This window comes from Coccinella septempunctata, chromosome 6 (assembly GCF_907165205.1).
Source record: "Coccinella septempunctata chromosome 6, icCocSept1.1, whole genome shotgun sequence".
Classification (NCBI taxonomy): domain Eukaryota; kingdom Metazoa; phylum Arthropoda; class Insecta; order Coleoptera; family Coccinellidae; genus Coccinella; species Coccinella septempunctata.
Genome location: NC_058194.1, coordinates 6,498,454 through 6,518,977, shown reverse-complemented (window position 1 = coordinate 6,518,977; position 20,524 = coordinate 6,498,454). Strand labels below are relative to the sequence as shown.

The following is a 20,524-nucleotide window of genomic DNA, read 5'->3' as shown; positions in this document are numbered from 1 at the left end:
TCCAGTGGGGCCATAGTGAGAAACAAAGTTCTTGTTGAAAAACCCTATATTACAGGGCAGGAAAACCTGGATTGTAAGCCCTTCGAATACATATTTAATGAAGTTATTTTCTCTCTCTCCCTCTCTCTCTCTCTCTCCCCCTCTCTCTCTCTCTCTCTCTCTCTCTCTCTCTCTCTGTAGTTGAGTTGAAAAAGTACACCAAAAATTTTTAACAATCAAAATTCAAAGTTTTATTTTATTCTTCACAATATATTACACTTATAAATATCTCACAAAAATATAACCAGAAAGGAATGGGTATTCAAATTAAAATAAGAAACTTCTCAAAAAAGCAAATGAAACTTTGAATACTATAAATAAGCAACATAATAATAATGTACATCAAATATACAAGTTATCCATATTTACTAGTTTAGTAACTAGGTAAGAACCAATTGATTAACCTGTAAAAGCATATCACAAGGTCAGCAGTTCCAAACTTACAAATTAATATTACTAATATTTTCCTCAGAAAATTATGCATTAGAAATCGACTCAATTCATAAGTTGAGACTTTCACATACAAAATTTCGAATATGGGATTATTATTTACAAGGTATCCATGTAATATAATAAAAATACTATATGAGGAGTGAAAAAAGTATTCTTTGAACATTCCCATTTATCTCACTAGTTCTCCAATTTTATACATATCATAAAAATAATTTCATTAAAATACTTTCAACCACTAAAGATTTGAAAAAATTAGACACAAACTACTTTCTTTGATTACTATGAATCATCATTTTGATCTATGTGATTTTGATTGCTCATCACGTTTTTGCAACTCATCTTTATTTTTGATATCACTATCTGTTGAAGAATGTCCTGGGGACTCCTTGTTTTTTTCCAACTGTGCTTCCTTATCTTTTTGAAGAGCTTTCTCAATTTTGTCTTCAACTTCCAATATTTCTTCTTTGTCTATGAGTTCAATCAATTCATCCACTTGTTTATCTGAGAGATTAACATTTTCTTTTCCAATAATCTCAATAACCTGAAACATTATTATGAAGATGAAAAACAGTATATTAATGGGTGTAACTTAACCTATAACATTAGGGATTTGTCTCATTGAATTTATTTATTAACTAGCAGGCCAGGAGATCCACTTTTTTGGACCAATCTGCAATCGGAGAGTTGGATCTGTACTACCAAGTACCAACCTCAAGCTGGCAATTATCAGACCCTGCTATAAGAAAGGACCTTTACTGCAATGAAGAACTATCGCCCCATCAGCATTTTAACAACTTTTGCGAAACTCTTTGAGAAAATATTATCTAACAGATTGCTGTCCTTTTTCAGAAAATTTGGAATATTCACCAATCACCAGCATGGTTTCAGGAAGAATAGAAATACAGAGACTGAAGTCTTCCAGCGCTAACAAGTAAACTCGTCGATGCCGTGGATAATGTGGAGGAAGACCTGTAGGGCTCTTCTTGGACCTTTCGAAGGCCTTAGATTCTGTCAACCACAAACAACTGATACAGAAGCTTGAACACTACGGGATTCCACATACGGTATGGTGACTTGGGGCAACAGTAATCAGTTGTTTAAGGTCCTCAGGATACAGAAGTTGGCCATTAGGGTCATCAACAAAATGAAATACCGTGAAACTTGTAGGGGAGTGTTCAGAAGGGATAACTTGTTGACTGTAGTCGGGCTATACATACATAGAGGTATGTTATTTATCAGAAAATATCCTGAATTCTTTGAAGAATTTTTAAATGTTAACAACACTAGACGTAGGGCACCCTTCTTGTATCCTAAACATTCCCTCAGTCTAGCTCAGAATAATAGTAAATATATGTGTATGAAGTTATATAACTCACTTCCAAAAAGTCTGAGAACTATTAAAGAACTCAATGACTATAAGAAGAAAGTATACCCCTTCCTAGTTAGCATCGAACCTTATTCACTAGATGAATTTTTTATAGGTTGTAGGAACTTTAAATAGCTTACTTTATCTATCTGATTTGACCTCATTTCTAATTAATTATTTCTAATAACTTTTGAAATGCAAATAAATTATGACTTTAGCCTTGCGGCTTTCACACTCCTCTCCAGAGAAAAATTAACTTATCCCAGATATCTCAGATATCAACAGGATTTAGCTCTGTTGGAGCCCTTTCCAGGTTTTCGGGCTCGTGGTGGTGGTCGGGTCCGGGTCGCTCCTCGCCTCCCTGCTGTAGGTTGGATTCCTGCTCCACCCGCACTTCCTGTCGGCGCAGACGGTGTTCCTCTGCATTCCCCATGTACTTGCGTTCAGTTCTCGCCGTTCCGAGCAGTACCGCCTTCTGCATCACTCTATAGATATTTTCGTCCAATTGAAGTTTCCTCAAGTTCTCAGTAGTTTCTTCGGTATCAAGCCTGTAGATGAAATGACAATAGGGATGGTCTTGATATCTTTCAGCTTCCACTGTCTTCTGGTTTATTCCTCGAGATCCCTGTATTTTGAAATTTTTTCAGTGTGCCTATCTAGAAGATTGTTATTATTTGGAATCGACACATCGATGAATAGTGCTCTGTCCTCTTTCTTATTGAGCAATATGAGGTCTGGTCTATTGTGGGTTATTTTCCGGTCTGTCAGAACCGTGCGATCCCAGTTGAGCTTGTGATGTTCATTTTCCAACACAGCATCCGGATGGTAATTGTAATAAGGAACCTTTTTCGAACTTAGAAGTTGGTGTTTTAGTGCCAATTCTTGGTGAAGAATCTTGGCAACAGCATCATGTCTATTTTTGTACTCCGTGCCCGCGAACTTCTGACATCCCCCGGTGATGTGCTGTATAGTTTCATGTGTCGCACAGCCATAACGACAGCTATCGTCCGCCATTGAGGCATCCTTGGCGATATATATTTCATGTAATTTATTTATTATTTATATTAAAGGAATCAAACTGATATTAAAATGAAAAAATCCAATGACCGACTGGCAGACAATCAAAGTTATCACTTGAAAACAAAATATTATTGCACAAGACCATAATTAAACCAATATAATAGGATATATGGAATAGAACTCTTGGGTTGCGCAAACAAATCTTATACTGCTATGATTCAAAAAAGCCAATCAAAAATACAACGAATTATAGTCAAAGCACCGTGGTATGTTTCCAGCCGGAATCTGCACATAAAGACCTTAACATCCCATATGTTGAAGATGTCATTAAGTATAGAAGCCGAAATCACCATGCCAGACCACCCAAGCAGCATACTCCAACCACTAATTCCAAACACCCTACCAAGAAGTTTACATTCATCTAATGAATGATAATGTTTCTCTGAGTGGAGAGGAACATTTCCTACTATTTTTTCGGACCTTCCCGATATCAAATTAACTTATAGACTAGTAAGCCCAGACATCTATGTTTTCGGGGGATCCATCTTTTACAAACAAATCAATAATAAAAAGTCATAAGCTAAAATAAAATCAATCAATCAAATCAACCCGATTTATACACTGTAGTGATGTTTACCCCCGGCCAGTTTCAAGAACGACTATTCCACCACGGTTAATACCGCATGTCTTATATCAATGCTGCAGTCTGTTAATTTTTTCCCTTATTTAGAATAGAATGCCGAAGCTAATAAATAATGAGTTATATCCAAGGAGGGATGGAGTGATTTCTTACCAAGGATTATAAATTAGGGTTTATAATCTATAATTTCATACGTTTTTTTTCTATTCAGAATATTTTATGGATTTCTACGCCAGGAGAAATATCTATTCAAAATATACCGTCAGAGAAATTGATAGATAGACTTAATAGAGAAATAAATAAATATCCTAACATGATTTTTTTCATTCGGAAAGCCCTAGAGCCCAAGCTCTAACGATTAAAATGAACCACCACTATACTGTAGACGATCGAGAGCATGTTTCTCATATTTTTTCGAATGTGTAAAACGGCTGGCCAATAAAATTGATAGAGAAATGTATCAGATTTACTCAGAAAAATTTCTATTTCTTTCTTATAGCCCTGGAGCTCCAACTTCAAGGATAAAACGATAACGAACTGGTATTCCGTCTACGATCGAGAGTATGTTCCTGTTTTTTCTTTGAAAATTTAAAATGGCCAAGAAAATTCATTTCCCAATGCATCCATTCCATCAATTTTCTTGGATGACCATTTTAAATTTTAGAAGAAAAACGAGGAACATGCGCTCCATCGTAAAAAGAATATCGGTTCATTTTCATCATTGGATGTGGTTTTTCTGAGTTCATTCTGATACATTCCTTTATCCACCAATTTTCTTGGCCGGCCATTTTGAACTTGAAAAATGAGGAATAGGCGCTACATCGTGGACTGAATAGTTCATTTTGTTCCTCGGAGCTCTAGTATGAACAAAAAATTATGTTAGTATATTTGGGTCAACCCTCTACCCAGGTGACCATATCTCATAACAGTTATGAAGCAGAAATGTATCCCGCGCTCCTTGTTTTATAACCGATATATCACACTAAGAGTACAAATACAGAACGCTTATGTAGTAGCTATGCTCCTATGTCCGCCTCAAACAAGGAACACATCTCCTTTCTGAAAGGAGCATAAATAGTTCAAACATGGATCATGCAAATATTTGTTTCATGGGAGATCTATATATATTACCTACATGTGTTATGTTTATTATGTTTCATTTGTTATTAAAAACGCTTTCAATAAAAAGATGAAAAATTATGGAAATTAATATAAACTATTGCAATAATAATGAACTCGAATTTTGATTTTTCAAATAGTGTGTTTATCAATCATTTTTAAAAATAAAATTCAAAAACATCTCACATCAGTTCGGTGAGGTATGTGAACGAATGAACTAATGTTCAAAAACAATATATTTTCATACATTTCAGATTACAAAATTAGTGCACACTAATAGAACTAGAAAGAATAAATTACATCATGCAAACTGCTGGGTTCATGATTATTGTTTTCCAAGAAAGATTAGGACATGTCTTTCTGGTCTTTGCACTTTCCTGCATTCCATAAAAAGAGTAATCAACAGCTCATTAATCTTTTGGCTTAGGTCAAAAAGTTTTTAGAAGAATTTTGTCCATGTTATGCGTTATGAAAATGATAAGAATACTATATGCATATTTCATATCTTTCTGAAGAAAAAATTTTCAATATAGGTATATGATTTATTCATTTATTTCTACATATGAGGTACATGCAACACGTGAGAAAATAACCTATATCGAAATTTACATCAAACAGGACATTATTTATTCAAATATAATTTTTATATGCTGGATATAATACAACCATAGCCTATTATGTTTTATAGGACTGCTATGAAAATACGAGAAATGATTTATTGACCTACAGTTCGATATCCATAGCACTTTCTTTTCAGTAATTCACCATTTCACTGGAAAATCACTATGACACACAAATAACTTATCAAACTTTCAATATCTGCACTTCACTTTCAGTAATCCACTATTCAACTGACAAAACGTCTAAATGATAATAAATAAATATTGAAACGACAGCAGTATCAATAGTATTTCTCACAATCCTCCATATTTGTTTACGTTTTACAGCGCCCTCGACGGTAGTTAAAACGCTTATGGTGTCATGCTCTGTCGATGATCTCAAAATGATACATGGCAAATAAAGAACAATGTTACAAATATGTTACGTGGATATCTTGGAGCGGGTACATGAAATTTACAAAATGTGGATATAATTTAAATACAGCACAGGTACATCCTAAATATCGTATCAGATACGTAATGGTTACAGAAAAATAACACATAACAAAGTTCCCTATTCGATCTCCCGAGAAAACATAACAGATATGTTACTGGTCACCTGGGTATGTACTTTACCATCACTTTCCTCGGCCGGTCATTTCGAACTGACTTATCTTCTAGAAAAGGAATCCTTAAAACATTCTGAATGGAATAAAAAATATCGGTTCACTTTAATCGTTGGAGATGGGGTTCTAGGGCTCTCAGAATGAAACAAAATTTTTTATGAGTACATTTTGATACATTCTTTTTTCCAACAATTTTCTTGGTCGGCCATTTTGAACTGAATGAAAATTGAATTGAAAAATGAGGAATATGCGCCTAATCTTAGACGGAATAGCTATTTGATCCTCGAAGCTCTATTATAAACAAGAAATTATGTTAAGATATTTTAGTCTTTATGTACTTTAGCCATCAATTTCTTTGGCCTGCTATTTTGAATTGACTTATCTTATGGGGAAGGAATTCTTAAAATATTTCTCTATCCACCAATTTTCTTGATCGGGCTTTTGAACTTGAAAAATGAGGAATATGCGCTTCATCTTAGACTGAATAGTTCATTTTGATCTTTGGAGTTGTAGTATGAAAGAAAAATTATGTTAGGGATATTTTACTCATCCCTCTATGTACTTTAGCCATCAATTTCCTCGGCCGGTCATTTTGTACAGATTTGTTTTCTGGAGAAGGAATCCTTAAAAAATTCTGAATAGAAAAAAAATCGGTTCATTTGATCGTTAGAGGTGGCGTTCTAATACTGTCAGAATGAAACAAAATTTTTTTCTGAGTACATACTGATAAATTCCTCTATCCATCAATTTTCTTGGTTGGCCATACTGAACTTGAAAAATGAGGAATATGCGCTTTATCGTAGACTAAATAGTTCATCTTGATCCTCGGCGCTGTAGTATGAACAAAAAAATTATGTAAGGATATTTTAGCTATACCTCTATGTACTTTAGCCATCAATTTCTTTGGCCGGCTATTTCGAACTGACTTATCTTGTGGAGAAGGGATACTCAAAAGATTCCTCTATCCACCAATTTTCTTGGCCGGCTGTACAGAACTTAAAAAATGAGGAATATGCGTCTAATTTTAGACGGAATGGTTCATTTTGATCCTCGAAGCTCTATTATGAACAAAACATCATGTTAAAATATTTTACTCGTCCCTCTATGTACTTTAGCCATCAACTTCCTCGGTCGGTCATTTTGAACAGATTTATTTTCGGGAGAAGGAATCCTTAAAAAATTCTGAATAGAAAAAAAAATCGGTTCATTTGATTGTTGGAGGTGGCGTTCTAATGCTGTCAGAATGCAACAAAATTTTTTCCGAGTACATTCTAGAGCTGTCAGAATGAAACAAAATTGTTTTCTGAGTACATTACAGGGATTATAATATTATAAAACATGATCTATAATCCTTGGTATTAAATGAGTCCATCCCCCTTATATATAGGTGATTATACATACGTTGTATGTATTAAAAAAACTATGGTTCCATTAAGACAATAGTCTTAATCTTGAATCAATTCGGAATGTTAGAACATTACAGTTTAAATATTCCATGAGCTGTGATTTTCAACATCAATGCATTTTAGATTTCAGGATACATAATATATCATAACATTGAATAATTCTCCTTAGACAGATTTTTTTTTAGATAGATACCTGAAAACTCCCACCTAGATGTGCATAAACCCTTTACTTACTCAAGATGTTTCTATATCTTCCTTCATAAACTAAGTCAATTCAATTGTTTACGAAACTGAACATTAACCTCTCAATGTAGTAATTTTGAAAGATCCTCATTTTGAATTAACTGTACATAACTGGCATGGGGAAAAATTGTTGGGCGGTGAAAATAAGAATGACTGGAAGTTGATATTATTGCAGTTTTAGGTCTAACTGAAATATAAAAGTACAAATCTGGGTCAGCTGATGGCTGAAGTTAGGTACATAGATAGGTTACGTCAATGACAGCTGCTGATCCAACCTAACGTCCATAGTTCATAGATTTTGAGTTATGAACGAAAATTGAGAAATTGTCATTTTCAATGAAACTGAATAACTCGCTTATTCGAACTCGTATTCGAAATCCGTTGTTACATTCTACAGGCACTTTTTATGAGGAATTCGAATATGATATTAAAAATTTTTTTGATCCAGTCATTTTCGAGATACGGCAGGGATATCTGATTTTTCAAATGTTAACCATAGTTAAAAGTTCTTTCATATTGCTGAAATTTTTTTGCTGATTTCAAAAATGTATCACATGTCGCTATTCACATGAATATAACATAAGGAAAAAAATTCAATACTTTTTCCTGCTTTTCGATTCACTGTTGAATTTTCAGTAGGCTGGCGTAACCATAGCGACCATTTAAAATGCATTAGGGCTCGTGAACTCCACATAAGTCTATGTAAACTCAACCTTCTGTGATAGGAATCACCGACAGTCGAATAATTTTCTCTTTCATACAGGGTGTTCCTAAATTGAACGTACGAACGAAAAGGGGAGATTCCTTAAGTGAGTTTAAGAAAAAAAAGATATTGTAAGATATTGTACTTCTCGCCTCGCATTATGTGTCCCAAATATTGTAACTTTCTCTCCTTGATGGTACGTTCAACTTCTTTTTCTTTACCGATTCTTCTTAGCACCTCGATGTTGGTGATACGATCCGTCTACGAAACTCTCAGAATTCTTCGGTAGGTCCACATCTCAAAAGAGTTAAGACGCCTCATTGCATCTGCATTTAGCGTCCATGCTTCCACCCCATAATAGAGCACACTGTGTACGTAGCATTTTGCCAATCGCAGTTTGAGATGCAATGTCAGATCCTTGCTACACAGGACTTTTTTCATTCTTATAAAGTTGGAACGAGCTTTTTCTCTTCTAGTTTTTATTTCTGCGGTATAGTCATTGTTTTCTGTTATAAGTGTTCCTAAGTAAGTGTATCTTTTTACTCTTTCGACCTGCTGACCTCCAACCAGCAGTATTTCGTTTGGGTCATTGTTCTTGCTGATTTTCATGAACTTGGTTTTTTTGACATTAAGAGAAAGTCCGTACTTCCCGCTACATCTTAATATCTTGTTCATAACTCTCTCTAAATCCTCCAGACAGTCAGCTATTATTACGGTATCGTCAGCATATCTGATGTTGTTGATCAAGACTCCATTCACCTTTATACCAGCTGTCTCACTTTCCAAGGCTTCTAGTATAATTTGCTCCGAGTACGCATTAAACAACAAGGGCGATAGTATGCAACCTTGCCTGACTCCTCTCTTTATTTCCATTTCCTCAGATCTTTCCTGCCCATTTTTTACTGTGGCCCGTTGGTTGTAATACAGATTTGAAATTAATCTTACATCTTGTTTGTCCAGGTTTTTGTTCTTAAGAAGGTCTATAAGTTGGTAGTGTTTTACCTTATCAAAAGCTTTATTATAGTCTATAAAGCAGATATAGAAGTCGCGATTAACATCCAGGCATCTCTGAGTCAACACATTGAGAGAAAACAATGCCTCTCTTGTGCCAACCCCATTTCGGAAGCCAAATTGACTCTCACTAATATCCAGTTCTAGTTTGGAACGTATTCTGGTATGTATAATTTTAAGGAGAATTTTTAATGTATGTGACATTAAGCTTATGGTTCGGTAGTCGCTGCATTCTCTGGCATTAACTTTTTTCGATAGACATATGAATGTTGATGTTAACATTTCCTTTGGTATAATTCCTGTATTGTAAATTGTGTTGTATAAACTCACCAAAATATCTATGTTTTTGTCGTTAATTAATTTAAGCAACTCACTTGGTATCTCGTCTGGGCCTGCAGATTTCTTATTTTTCATGGATTCAAGTGCATGTTCAACCTCGCACTTAGTTATTTCAGGTCCTACATCTCCATCTTGATGTTCTTCCATTCTCTGGTCATAAAATAATTCCTCTATGTATTCCTTCCATCGCTTTAGTTTTTGTTCAGTTTCCATTATGATATTTCCTTCTTTGTCGAGGAGTATATTTGAAGTATTTCTTTTATTCATTCCCGCGAGCTCTTTGACCTTCTTGTTTAGATTAACGTTGTCATACTTGTTTTGTAAATCTTCTATCTCCTTACATTTATCAGAGAAGTATGTTTCTTTTGCTTCTCTTATTTTTCGCCTTATTTGGATTTGCAGCTGCTTGTATCGAATGTTGTTATTTGACTTGCATCTTCTTCTTTCATCCATTAACTCCAAGATTCTGTCTGTCATCCAATCTTCTTTCTTATGTTTGCTTGTTATAAGTTCTTTTTTACTTGGTTCTATAAGTGCTGTTTTAAGGAACTGCCATTGTTGTTCTGCGCTTTCCTCATTTTGCTGAGATTTGGTGGTGGCTTTTTCTAAGTTTGCGTTGATTTGTTGTTTAAGTTTTTCTCTGATTTTAGTTTCTCTATGTCTAGTTTATCAACTTTATGCTTGTTTTGCATCTTTTTTAGTTGTAACTGAAACCTAGCAATAAGAGGATTATGATCAGATGATACGTCCGCACCAGGGTAAGCTTTTACTGTTTTTATTGCGTTTCGATATCTGTGTTTTATTAGGATGTAATCGATCTGATAGAAGATCTACAGGGTGATATTTTTTCTGGAACACTGCCTAAACGGTGAGGCAATGAATACAATAATAAGAATAAATTCAGATGCAAATTGGCTAGTTCAATTCAGATCGCAACACTTGTCGATATTCATATCGTCGGGTGGTATGCATCTGAATTTATTCTTATTATTGTATTCATTGCCTCACCGTTTAGGCGTGATCATTCTTCATTATGAAAGGATAACAGTATTTGATATTCAGGGTTTAATATTAAAATATAATAGTGATTGGCGACGTTTCGGGCAGTGCTCTTTTTCGAGCCTGTAAAAAACAATGTACACAATGTGAAAACTACAAGAACAAACAAACAATTTATGAGTATTATAAAATTTTAAAACTTTTTCAGATAGAGATCTAATTCTTTTATTATCTTTGAAATAATTTATTTTTAGTTATTTCCCAACTTGTTTGTTGGATGTCATTGGGGTTATGATTTTAAACACTGATTTTAAATAATCCCGGAGTTGTCACATCAATAATGATTTCTCCTTCTTGTTTGTTTTCGTTGGTCGGCTTATTTGAGACTGTTCAAAATAGTGGAGTAGATGTTGTGAAGGTATCTAATGTTTGATCTGTCATTAATGGATTTTTCATTTTGTTTTATGTGAATCATTTCGAGAATTTCTCTAGATTCCTTATTTCTTTCTCGGTCCAATACTATAGTTTCGTCATAATTGAATGTATGTCCATTCTTGGTTTTGTGCTTGTGAAGTGCTGTTTGTGTTTTGGAGTACTTGTGTCCTTTCAGTCTGTCTTTCAGTTTTTGTTCCGTCTGTCCTATGTATACACCCTCACAATTTTTGCAATTGAACTTATATACCACATGAGATGTTTCTGTTAATGGTGTTGGTGATTTTAATTTGCTATATAGTTGTTTAATTTGAATGTGTGGTTTGTGCGCAATTTTTACGTTGCTGTAGGGTTTCAAGATGTTTCCTATTTTTTCCGATAGAGAAAACATCTCATGTGGTATATAAGATCAATTGCAATAATTGTGAGGGTGTATACATAGGACAGACAGAACAAAAACTGAAAGACAGACTGAAAGGACACAAGTACTTCAAAACACAAACAGCACTTTACAAGCACAAAACCGAGAATGGACATACATTCAATTATGACGAGACTATAGTATTGGACCGAGAAAGAAATAAGAAATCTAGAGAAATTCTCGAAATGATTCACATAATACAAAATGAAAAATCCATTAATGACAGATCAGACATTAGATACCTTCACAACATCTACTCCACTATTTTGAACAGTCTCAAATAAGCCGACCAACGAAAACAAACAAGAAGAAGAAATCATTATTGACGTGACAACTCCAGGATCATTTAAAATCATAACCCCAATGACATCCAACAAACAAGTTGGGAAATAACTAAATTAAATAAATAAATTATTTCAAAAGTAATAAAAGAATTAGATCTCTATCTAACTAAGTTTTAAAATTTTATAATACTCATAAATTGTTTGTTTGTTCTTGTTGTTTTTACATTGTGTACATTGTTTTTTACAGGCTAGAAAAAGGGCACTGCCCGAAACGTCGCCAATCACTATTATATCTTAATATTAAACCCTGAATATCAAATACTGTTATTCTTTCATAAATCACACAGGGTAAATACTTATCATTCGATTCTTCATTACTGTACCGCTGGCATCATTTCTGCCGTGATCTGAGCGCGTTCTACTCTGTAATCTGTGGCGCGTTCCCAGACTTCTCAATTCATCATGCGTCTGACGTTCGCAAAGCGAACGGCGTACTGAACTACTGAATTAGGGAAAACATGGGACATATGCTATTGTCCTCGTCTTGGTTTCTATCTGGAGGGGATTGAATCGGACACCGTTTCATGTTGGGTGGCGCTCTGGGTAAATAATACCCAGAAGACCATACCAACATTGAATAAAGTTCCATCAATTCCAAAGGTTCTCCACCGTAGAAAAATGCTATGTTGCTCTGATGAGGCCGAATCCATGGTCAGCATCTGCTTTTCTTCGGTGGAGTGGTGTACTCCATTTGGGGCCTTGACGATGGCAAATTGGCTAGTTCAATTCAGATCGTTACACTTGTCGATATTCATATCGTCGGGTGGTATGCATCTGAATTCATTCTTATTATTAGAACAAACGATGACAATCATCGAAATATTTATTCAGCAATCCGTGATTCCAATCATAGAGGCTCAGGTTCATAAAAGATAAAGCATATTCAACGATTGCTATGGTAAGCCAGCCTATTTATAATTCAACAGAGAATCAGAAAGTTTATGATACATTTTTGAAATCAGCAAAAAAAATGCAGCAAGACGAAAGAACTTTCAATTACAGTTTGGATTTGAAAAATCAGAAATCCCTGTCTTATCTCGAAAATGACTGGATCAAAAAATTCAATAATATCATATTCAAATTCCTCATAGAAAAGTGCCTGTAGAATGTAACAACGGATTTCGAATATGAGTTCAATTACGGAATCGGTAATATTCAAAATTTCATTAGTAATCCGAAGAAACCATATGGGGTTCGGCTAACTTCACGTTATAAGAGGTAAGAAGATATAGGAAGGAGGCGCAATAGGAGTTCGGAAATTCTCAGGGGTACGCGGGTGTTCCCACACCGCACGTTATGTCACACTGTCATAAAATACACAATGAATTTGAATCATTTATCCACACATCCAATAACTCAACTAACTCGAGAAGGGATTCCAGGCACTTCCGATGACTTATTCAGTAGATAAATGACTGTTGTACAAAAACACTGATAACCAGATATTCTTCTCAGAAGACGTAAAGCTAGCTCTATAAAAGTGCAGACAATCGTCGTGGAACTTCGTTGATGCCGGTCGCTGATTTGTGCTCTCGTTGTTTCTGTTGAATTATCATACGAATAACTGTGCTTTTGAAAAGAAACTTATACCATCTTGTAGCTTGAATTTTGGTGAATACTATTGCTTTGTCTGACTGAACTTATCATCATGCCCGCTTGTGGAAATTGTACCAGATCTCTCAACAGAAAATCTCCAGGTATGCAGTGCAATAAATGCCGGGTGTTTTTTACATGCAAATGGCAGATGCTCAGATCTGTCAAAAAACCAATTATCGCTGATAAACAATATGCCGGGGGGCAGATGGGAGTGTGTTGGATGTCGCGGCGAGCGTGAACCTGGTGACGCATCTTCGCCGGTGATTCATGTTTCGTCCGAGTCTCCGCATGGATTATCGGCGTCTTCCGAACGTTGGGATGCTGGCGACGCTGAGGACGAGATTGTGATGCCGTCGGATGTAAGCGCGATTAAATTGATGACATCTGTAAAAACTGAGGTTTCTGCTATGAGGGGCGAGGTGAGAGAACTTCGGAGCTCCGTTACCTTCTGCTCGAATAAAATAAGCGATTTCGAGAACAAATTAGGCAAGATTAATGAGGCCTTGAAATTAGTCAATCAAATCAAAATGGAGAATGATTTCCTCAAAAAAGAAGTTTCCAATCTACAGATCAGATTGGATATGATTGAACAGAATGCTAGATTAAATAACATCGAAATTATGGATATTCCTGAAAAGAAAAACGAAAATTTAAATGACGTTGTTAAAAAGATTGGAGAATGTGTCGGCATAGTCGTTGAGCCTCAAGAATTATCATCCATTACTCGTGTGCCCACAAAAATCGAAAACAAGCCGAAGAATATCGTGGTGAAGTTTGTTTCCAAATCAATGAGGGATAAATTCATGTCTGCTGTTAAAGCGAAACGTGGCGATTTGGGTGGAAGGAGCGGCTTCAAAATCGATGGCCTAGCGGAAAAATTCTACGTAAATGAACATCTAACTACCAAAAATAAGATTATTTTCAAATCAGCTCGCAAATTTGCCAGAGAAAAGGGTTACAGGTTTGTGTGGATTCAGAATGGTAGCATTCTTATAAGAAAAAATGAAACATCTAAAATTATACAGATACAAAATGAATCTGATTTAAGCAGGTTGTCTTAATATACATATATGTATATGTATATAACGTGTATATAAAATTAAATTAAAAATAAAAGAAAACGATAAAATGGCTCTACACGTTCTATACCAAAATGTGCGCGGATTGCGTACTAAATTACATGACTTCAAACTGAGTGTAATATCTAGTTCGTTCGACGTAATCGCTGTGACTGAATCATGGTTGAATAAAAATATATGCGATGACGAGTTAGTTGATGACAATTTTAACGTCTTCAGGCGAGATAGAGACTTAACTCAAACCATGAAAAAAGACGGAGGTGGGGTGCTTTTGCTAGTGCGTGACTATTTGAATGCTAGATTTGTCCCGGAGTTTAGTAGTGACCAAGAGGACCTTTGGGTGGTAATAGATCTCAATAGAATAAGAATCTACATTTGTTGTGTGTACATAGCACCTGGTAACGAGACGGCTTACAACTCATTTGCAAGTAAATTGGAAGACAATATTTTGAATTTCCGTGACCAGGACATAATACTGCTCTGTGGTGACTTTAACTGCTCTTCCTTAAAGTGGGAGAGACAAACATCGTGTGATGTATTAGTTGCTTCACAAGTAGAAAATAAATATGCCCATTTTGTGGATACTTTGAATTTTTCGCATTTGAAACAGTTCAATAATATTTTTAATAGGAATGGTAGAATGCTCGACCTAATTTTGTGTAATAAAAATTGGATTGATCGCGTTTGTCGTAGTGACGCTCCTATGGTTAGTGAGGATGACCATCATCCAGCAATAGAGTTCTTTTTCAATATAAGGGTTCGTAGCTACCTAAGAACGAACTGCTCATTCAAATTTAATTTCAAAAGGGGCGACTACGATGCGATCAATTCTGAACTCTTGATGGTAGATTGGAACTCCCTCTTGGGAGATTTAGATGTAAACGATGGCGTGGATGTTCTCTACGAGATGCTCGATAAATTGATCACCGAATATATACCCAAAACCAAAATAAATAAAAAATTCCCTTACTTTTATTCCGAGGAAACAATACGTATCATTCGGCAGAAGTGTAGCATTCATAAGAAATATAAAATTTACAATGACATATATCATCATTATAGATTCAAAAAGCTCAGAAAACTTTCAAAAAAACTTATTTCTAGGGATTTCTACAGCTATCTTGACCATATAGAGCAGGAGTTACCAAAGAATCCTAATAGTTTCTACAAGTATATATCTCGTAAGAAAGGTCATGGTAAATTTCCATCAGTTATGAGTGATGGAGCTACTGAAGCAACATCCTCGAAAGAAATTTCTGAGCGTTTTGCTGATTATTTTAGTTCTGTTTTCGAACCACCTTCATCCCCGATTGATGACTTGCATTGTGTGGAGAGCATCTACAGCAGTAATTACTTAAGCGATGTTTCCCTATCTGGAGCGATCGTGGAAGAAGCTTTAAAAGCATTAGATCCTAATAAGGGACCTGGTCCCGATGAGATTCCGCCTATATTTTTGAAAAATTGTTCTAAATCTTTATCATTACCACTTACTATTCTCTTCAACCGATCGCTCCGGAGTGGAGATTTCCCACGTCGCTGGAAACTTTCTAAAATCGTTCCAGTTCATAAGGAGGGCCGGAAGGATCTCGTTCAGAACTATAGACCTATTGCTATTCTCTCCGCTATTCCAAAATTATTTGAATCCCTCGTTCAGCGCTCATTAGGTCACCATATAAGGCACCTGATAATTGAAAACCAGCACGGATTTGTTAAAGGTAGGAATCTAGAGACCAATTTGGTGGGTTTCCTTGAAGCCCTACATGATGGATTCGAATCGCAAAATCAGACAGACGTAATATACACGGATTTTAAAAAAGCTTTCGATAAGGTTAATCATAGTGTACTTTTTCGCAGACTTGCAGAAGTGGGAATATGTGGCAGTCTATTGAGGTGGGTAATATCATATGTGTTGCGGAGATCCCAGTTTGTATGTGTGGGAGGGCAGAAATCGAGATATTTTTCTAGCACATCGGGAGTGCCTCAGGGTTCGCACCTGGGACCCTTACTGTTTATCATTTATATTAATAATATCTCCTCCTGTTTCCGTACTGCTGATTTTTTGTTTTATGCGGATGACCTCAAAATATTTCTAAAGATAAAGAGCATTGAGGACTTCGTTCTACTTCAAGAGGATTTGGATAGGTTCTCTCAGTACTGCAGAGAGAACTTTCTCTTCCTTAATTTGAGTAAATGTTCCATTATTTCATTTACCAGGAATACAAATGTCTTGAAGTTCGGGTATAAAATAGACCAAGTTCAGTTGCGACGGGTTGAAGGTGTTCGTGATTTGGGAGTGTTCTTAGATACCAAGTTAACTTTCATTCAACATATCGATCACATAATTTCATCTTCGAATAAAATGCTTGGATTCACTCTCCGACAAGCTAAATTGTTCAGGACTAATAAGAGTTTACTCACGCTGTACAACACCTTCGTTCTGAATAAACTGAACTTTGCCTCTTCGATTTGGAACCCTCATTATGAATGTCATATTAAAAGATTAGAAAGAGTGCAACATAAATTTCTCAAATATCTGTCATACCGTAATAATCTGCTCATAAAAGATCATGATTACACTGAAGCTCAGGCTAGGTTCAATATGCTTAGTTTAGAAAACCGCAGAAAAATTTATGATATGAGTTTTTTATATAAAGTTCTGAACGGCATCTTTTTGGTTCCCTCTATTCTACAGCTGTTGTCCTTTAGAGTTCCCGAGAAAAGATTAAGATCGAGGGAAACTTTTGCTGTCCCTTTCCGTCGTTTGAACGTAACGCAAAATTCGCCAATTTGTAGATTTTTGACGACGTTTAACACGGAATTTAGCGATACCGATCCCTTTAATACGTCCATTTTTCAATTCAAAAAACTACTAAAAAAAAAACTATCATAGAATGTTGTTTCGTGAGTGCTTTTCTTATAAATTATCGAAAGAATAATTTATCATTTTGTACAGTGTTGTTTTGAAACTATTTCAGGTTGAAATTTTCTATTTTTGATTGTATGATTTTTTTCCCATGTAATTTGTGAATACTTTTTTTGGGTTGGAACACCCGTTTGTATTCCTATTTTCATAAAATAAAAAAAAAAAAAAAATAACTTTCGACTAGGCATTCACGATTGAAAATGACCAATGATGTGTCATGGCTGCATCAATCCAGGCTTTTTTTGTTTCTAAGATATTTTATCGAATTTTTATAAAGGGAACCAAACATAAAAATTGCATGTATTGGCTATACTAAATTTTCGTCTTTTCTCAATTCAATGTGTTGCATTTACCAAACAGATGTATTCCCAACATAGAAATTACTACAAATAGAGTAGATTTACCAGCTAACTGGTAAAGAGTGAACTATTAGACTTAATTCCAAGATCTTCAATAAAGTTCTTCAAACTACATAGTTAGATTATACTTAGACTAATTGATTTTAATCATGTTCTGCGAGGTCTATGCATCTGACGCAATTTAAAGTTATGTAATAAATTTCACTAGTAAGTGGGAATATAATCTCACCTTCAAAACATCTTCCACTTTAACAGATCCATCAAGATCATCATCAATCTTCCTCAATACCTTGGTGATTTTATCCAATCTTGACTGATCTGGGACATCCCTTATCTGCTTGATTGCAGTTATGATATCCTCAATTTTAAGTACTTCTTGCTTTTTTTTTTCTGTCTCTTCTATTTCCAAATCTTTTTTGAGTTGTGCTTCCTTTTCATTGAGCTCCACAAGCTTCGTATCCAGTTTATGTATCATTTTATTAACTCTATTGAATAATCTCTTAGCAGCTTTACTTTCTTTTATCTCTGGTTTCTCTTGTGAAGAAACAGCTTTCTCAAGATTCTCAACATCTTCCTTATAATCAGCTAATTCTTCCTTGAGATCCTGTAGTTCCTCTTTTTCAACAATAAACTTTTTCTCTTTTGAAATACTATCTAATGCATTTTCAATTATCTCTATATCTTTTGTTTCTAGTTCCCTATCTTTAGGCTTTTCATTCAATTTTTCTAGTGTTAATTTTTCTGAATCTACAGAAATTATAGGAGCAGTGTCTACTAAGGTCTCTTTATCCACTTTTTCTTTTAATTTGTCTTCTTGCTCCTTCTTCTCCTTTCTCTCTTCTTTAATCCTTCTTTCCTCTTCTTTTAATAGTTCAAATGCTACTTTATTGTCAATTTTACCTTCCTTTTCTCCAATGGCAGCTTTGGTTTGTGTTATAATAGCATCAGGTAGTGTAGAAATAGTTGCCTTCAATTGATCACTTGTTGGAATTGTCTCAGGAAGCATTAGTGCCCTTGATAGAAGAAGTAGGGAAGGTGGAACTTTCTCATTTAAACTTAAATCTAACCACTGAGATAATTGGGATCTTAAACGTTCTTCAGATAAACCATATGCCCGCATACCTCTAGACCTACAAGCCTGTTGAACTTCAGCTAAAGTTAAAGCATCAATTCCTTCTTTCTGTATCATTTTATCATCTGCTGCTAAAGAACGAAGTTTCATTCTTAATTGAAAACGTAATAAATTATTAGTTCCAAGTGTTTGTACTTCTAGCACTCTGCATAAAGCTACCAATTGGCTCCGGGATAGAGAGTCCAAAGTAATTTCATCTTCAAATAGTTTAGAATATTTCATTATTTCCTCATTAGATACTCTTTCACCTGATGTTCTCACACGATGGAACCATTCAGCAAACTGTTTTGCCTCTTCTGAATAATGATCCTTGTGTTGTAAGGACATATTATCTAATGTTTCTTGTAAAAATTTTGCCATTTCCAATTTCACCTTTAAATTTTTTTTATTTTTATCATCTGTATCTGATGCTGTCTGAAAAGTTGAAGGTAGCATTCCAGGAAAAAATTTGATGAAAACAGGTAATAGAAACTCCATAAAAGGTACAATTATAAAAACTGAAAATGGCAGAAGACGGAACATGTCTCCAGTAGTTCTGATTAAGAGACGATATTCACGTCTACTTAAGCTATATCCGTTCAACACTCTCCATAATAAGCCACATGATATCTTCATATCAATGAAAAGTAATCGGAAACCATGATAATAATGAACTAGTTCAGCAACAATTTTTTCTTTCAAAGATTTTTTTTTCATTATTTCCTTTACAGGCTCATGAATTATTGCAGTAGAAGCTTTTTGTTCATCGTCCTTTTTCTTTTTTAAATTCTCTACTGTTACTTCCACTTTGGAAGATGGCTTCAAAGGTTCTTTACTTAAATCTATAGGTGAAAATGATATATTCCTAAATACAATTTTTTTAGAATAAAGCACAGGTGAAACTGTACTATCTGATGAGCTGTAATGATTGCTTGTGAAGGACAAATTGGAATTTATAATATTCATTGAAATTATAGGGGATTGAAAACATTCTCGTTCTGTTATACATCTTACTGTCAGACTACCTGAAATGAAAGTATTATCAAATATTCGTAAGTGACAAAATTCAACTCATTTTTACTTTTTAAAATGCCAGAGCTACTGATAGCAGATTTTCGAACGAAATGGAACATTTTTATTTTACAGTTTCATATAAAACTAGGTATACGTAAAACACCTATTTCGGCTTGCCTCGACTTTGATTTGATAATGATCATAGACCTAATAATACATGGACCAAAGAGTTAGATAACTCTTTGACATGGACAGGCCTTCACGTGGTTTTCCTGTTCACCGCATCGAGGAATACCCACGAGAGAGTGGGGGGTGGTAGAAAAGAGAGATAACAGTAGTAGCAGAGACAACTCTGGTCTCTGGTAGTAGCCAAAGATTATAGAGTTAGGTTAGGTTAGGTTAGGTTAGGTTAGGTTAGGTTAACCTAACTCTATAATCTTTGGTAGTAGCAAGGAGATATCGGCGAATCCAAAAATCTAGACGCCCTCTGCCGACTGAATTACGAAACTACTTTGTCAGTACTGCAAAGTCAAAACAAGTTTTGTTTCTTATGTTTTCCCGTATCTCACGTTGTCTAACAATTATAATTATTATTTGGAGAAGTTATATTGGGATTATTGTCTGGGTTTCTGAATAGAAATATTGATTCCGAAAAAATATTGGAAAAGGTATTTATACCAGT

At 35.0% G+C, this 20,524-nt stretch overlaps 1 protein-coding gene across 1 annotated transcript; it reads right to left on the bottom strand.

The window, feature by feature from the left end:
* Positions 1-215: 215 nt before the first annotated feature.
* Positions 216-20,069, bottom strand: LOC123315036 (mitochondrial proton/calcium exchanger protein). Its single transcript, XM_044900573.1, has 3 exons — positions 19,910-20,069; positions 17,947-19,853; positions 216-1,033 (listed from the first exon to the last, which is right to left on the bottom strand). Exons 1-3 carry the CDS (start codon positions 19,959-19,961, stop codon positions 782-784), a joined length of 2,211 nt encoding a protein of 736 aa, XP_044756508.1. The 5' UTR covers positions 19,962-20,069; the 3' UTR covers positions 216-781.
* Between the last annotated feature and the right edge of the window lie 455 nt (positions 20,070-20,524).